The sequence below is a fragment of the Halyomorpha halys genome, unplaced genomic scaffold (genome assembly GCF_000696795.3).
Source record: "Halyomorpha halys isolate HHAL.00 unplaced genomic scaffold, Hhal_1.1 Scaffold675.1, whole genome shotgun sequence".
NCBI lineage: Eukaryota > Metazoa > Arthropoda > Insecta > Hemiptera > Pentatomidae > Halyomorpha > Halyomorpha halys.
Genome location: NW_027111983.1, coordinates 590,471 through 593,290, shown reverse-complemented (window position 1 = coordinate 593,290; position 2,820 = coordinate 590,471). Strand labels below are relative to the sequence as shown.

Here is a 2,820-nt window from a genome sequence, read left to right as displayed (position 1 = left end):
CATATTATAAGTAGCATAAAGGATAATGAATGCTATCATACAACCATTGTAATACTATTATATTTCTTTCTTATTTTTACTTTAAGTATTTTAACTGGTGCCGAAACCTGGGAAGATTAAGTAAGTTGTGTTAGCATTTGAAAAAAGAAATAGAAACAAAGTAAACACTGTGAATGCTTGAATAATAATGTCTTTTATTTTTCTTTCCACATGAGTTATCATTTGATATTACAATGGTTGTTTGATAATAATAATTATCCTGTATGCTACTTATTATATATATACATGTATAATTTGTCTTCACAAGAAGATTGAAGATAATTTAAATTTTGAAACATAAAAAAATTATAAAACTTTATTTAATGGGCTTGGTATTTTCTTAAATAACGTTTTTTATAATTTTTTGTTCTGTGCTGTATACTTTTTTAAAATTAATCACAAAAAGTTGTATAAATTAGAATACTTTTCAAATATATAAGAAGATGGTCAGGGTAAAAAAAAGAACAAATAGTTTATAACTATTTTAATGTCCGACATTTCGCCCCACTTTGCAGGGCTTCATCAGGGCTAAAAAGATAAAAAAAAACTGAGAATATAACAACAATAAGATACAATAATGTAATTTAAGCCAGGATAAATATTATGTAAAAATAAAGTGATAAGAAATTACATATAAATAAAAGGAAGGAAGACATATAATAGTATCAATATAAAATAAACTTGAATAAACAATGATAAGAATAAAGTAGAATACTTTTCAAGTAAATATATTTAAAATTATATTAAATATTACTGACATAATTTTTTTCTGGAATTATTTAGAGTCAAAATATAATGAAAGCCAATAAAAACTCTTTTTTTATTTTTTTTTATTAGACATTGTAGTATATTTGTAGAGATAAAATTTATGTAGAATGTTATTTCTACGTTAACCTAGTATATTTAAAAAAACATACACATTGTTGGATTTGTTAACTTTTAACCAATCTCCGATCAATTATCACTTGAAATATTGAAATAATAATTCAGAAAAATCTAGTATTTTGAGAATCCATCAATGGAACATTGATCTCAACTTGGGTCATTTTTTTCATTCCTTCATAGATCCTGAAATGGCAATTTTAAAAAGTTAAATTTTAAAAGTTTACCAAGATTTTGTCTAGGTTTGAAGTTACTTTTAAAATATTTTATCTTCAGATAATGAATATTTTTTTTTAAAAAAAATAATAAATTAGCCAAGGTACAATTAATGCAATGATACCTTGGGTGACACCCTCTATTTTTGACTTTTCTTTGAGAAATGTTTGTATAAATGGAACTTATAATTATGATTGATGGACATTAAACAAAATAAATGAAAATTGTTTTTAATGATAAATTAGAGTGAATTAAAAAAAAAAAAATAAACTTGTGGTAGTCTTAGTACTAGCCAACTGAACTGAATTTCTGAAAATGAAATATTATATTACAATTGTATTAATACAAAAAATATTAATTATAGGATAATCGGTATTCATCACACTCTTGCAAAGTTGAGAAAAATTGGCTTAGTTACGCAATACGAATAATAATAATTAAAATTAGAACAACCTTTCTCTAAGTCGATTCTAGCAGGAAAATATTTTGTATTGCAATAGGAGATCACAAATTTACTGCTAGAATAGACTAGCGTTACCCCTTTCCCCATACCGTTTCCGTTTCATTTCGGGTCACGAAATCAATTTACTCGCGAATCCGGCTGAATTTAGGCCACAGTGAATGCATAAAAATTATTTACCACAGCTGGATTCGAACCCGGTTTAATGGAGTTAGTAGCACAGTTTTCTACCTCTGTGCTACTCTGCTAACAATATGATTATTTTTTTTTGTTTGATTGCAGAATGTCGTTAAAGAAGTTTCACTTCAAAAATAATACTGCATAATGCTTAAAATAATTTTCATTATCTTTATTTTCCATTAATTAAGAATTAATTTTATCTCAAATCCTCAAAAATTAACAGGGACGTAGCCTGAATTTTAGATTACATAACGACTTATTTTTTACTTGTACGTTGTTTACCGGCCTTAAGTACAATATGCAACAGTGACTCATGTTACATATGGCATTATTTTTTGGTTGGGTTTTTAGCAGTTTTAAGCTTTATTACTTATAGCTGGTATTCACAATTAACTAAAAATTATTTATATTAAAATAAAACAATTGATGATTTGAAGTGAATATATATCTTTTTGACGAACAATTACTTTTCCAACACACACACACTCACAAAACTGTGCTGTCACACACGGAGAAACTTACAGCTAGCTACTTCAGTCAAGTAGAATCGATTTTCTCAAAGCAGACATCATTATGTTGACAGAAAAATAAAGTTTTCCTGGAATAATCTTTTTTTTTTTTTAAGTAACTCTTAAGAAACACATATCCTCTCTTATTTTTGCAAATTATTTTTTATTGTTAAATTTGTCTCCTATGTATTGTATTTTTGACTAGTCTCCAATGAATAATGTCTTAAAATATTGAAATACTAATTGAGAGGACTTAAAGTTTTTATAATACATCGGTATTTTTATAACTATATTTAAAAAAAATTATTAAAACGGATTATTTAAGTGTATAATGATTTAATTTATAGAGTTAATTTTATTGAACGGCTAGCAATCGAATATTTAGCTGTTTACACTATCTTGTTTAATTTTTAGATTGAGAAAATCAAACATAGATTGGAGATAATGGTACCGAAAGAGAGAATAGCTAAGCGAGCGGGACCCACTCTTCCCTTTTATACTAATGATAAAAATGAATAAATGTTTATCTTAGCA

At 25.9% G+C, this 2,820-nt stretch overlaps 1 protein-coding gene across 1 annotated transcript in view; it reads left to right on the top strand.

Annotated features, from left to right (window-relative positions):
• The window catches only part of LOC106685270 (uncharacterized), a 5,342-nt gene extending 2,522 nt beyond the window's left edge, over window positions 1-2,820 (top strand). The window contains exon 3 of the mRNA XM_014427840.2: window positions 2,701-2,820. Coding sequence (XP_014283326.1) covers window positions 2,701-2,805 — 105 coding nt within the window. The 3' untranslated portion in view covers window positions 2,806-2,820. The remainder of the gene's footprint in view (window positions 1-2,700) is intronic.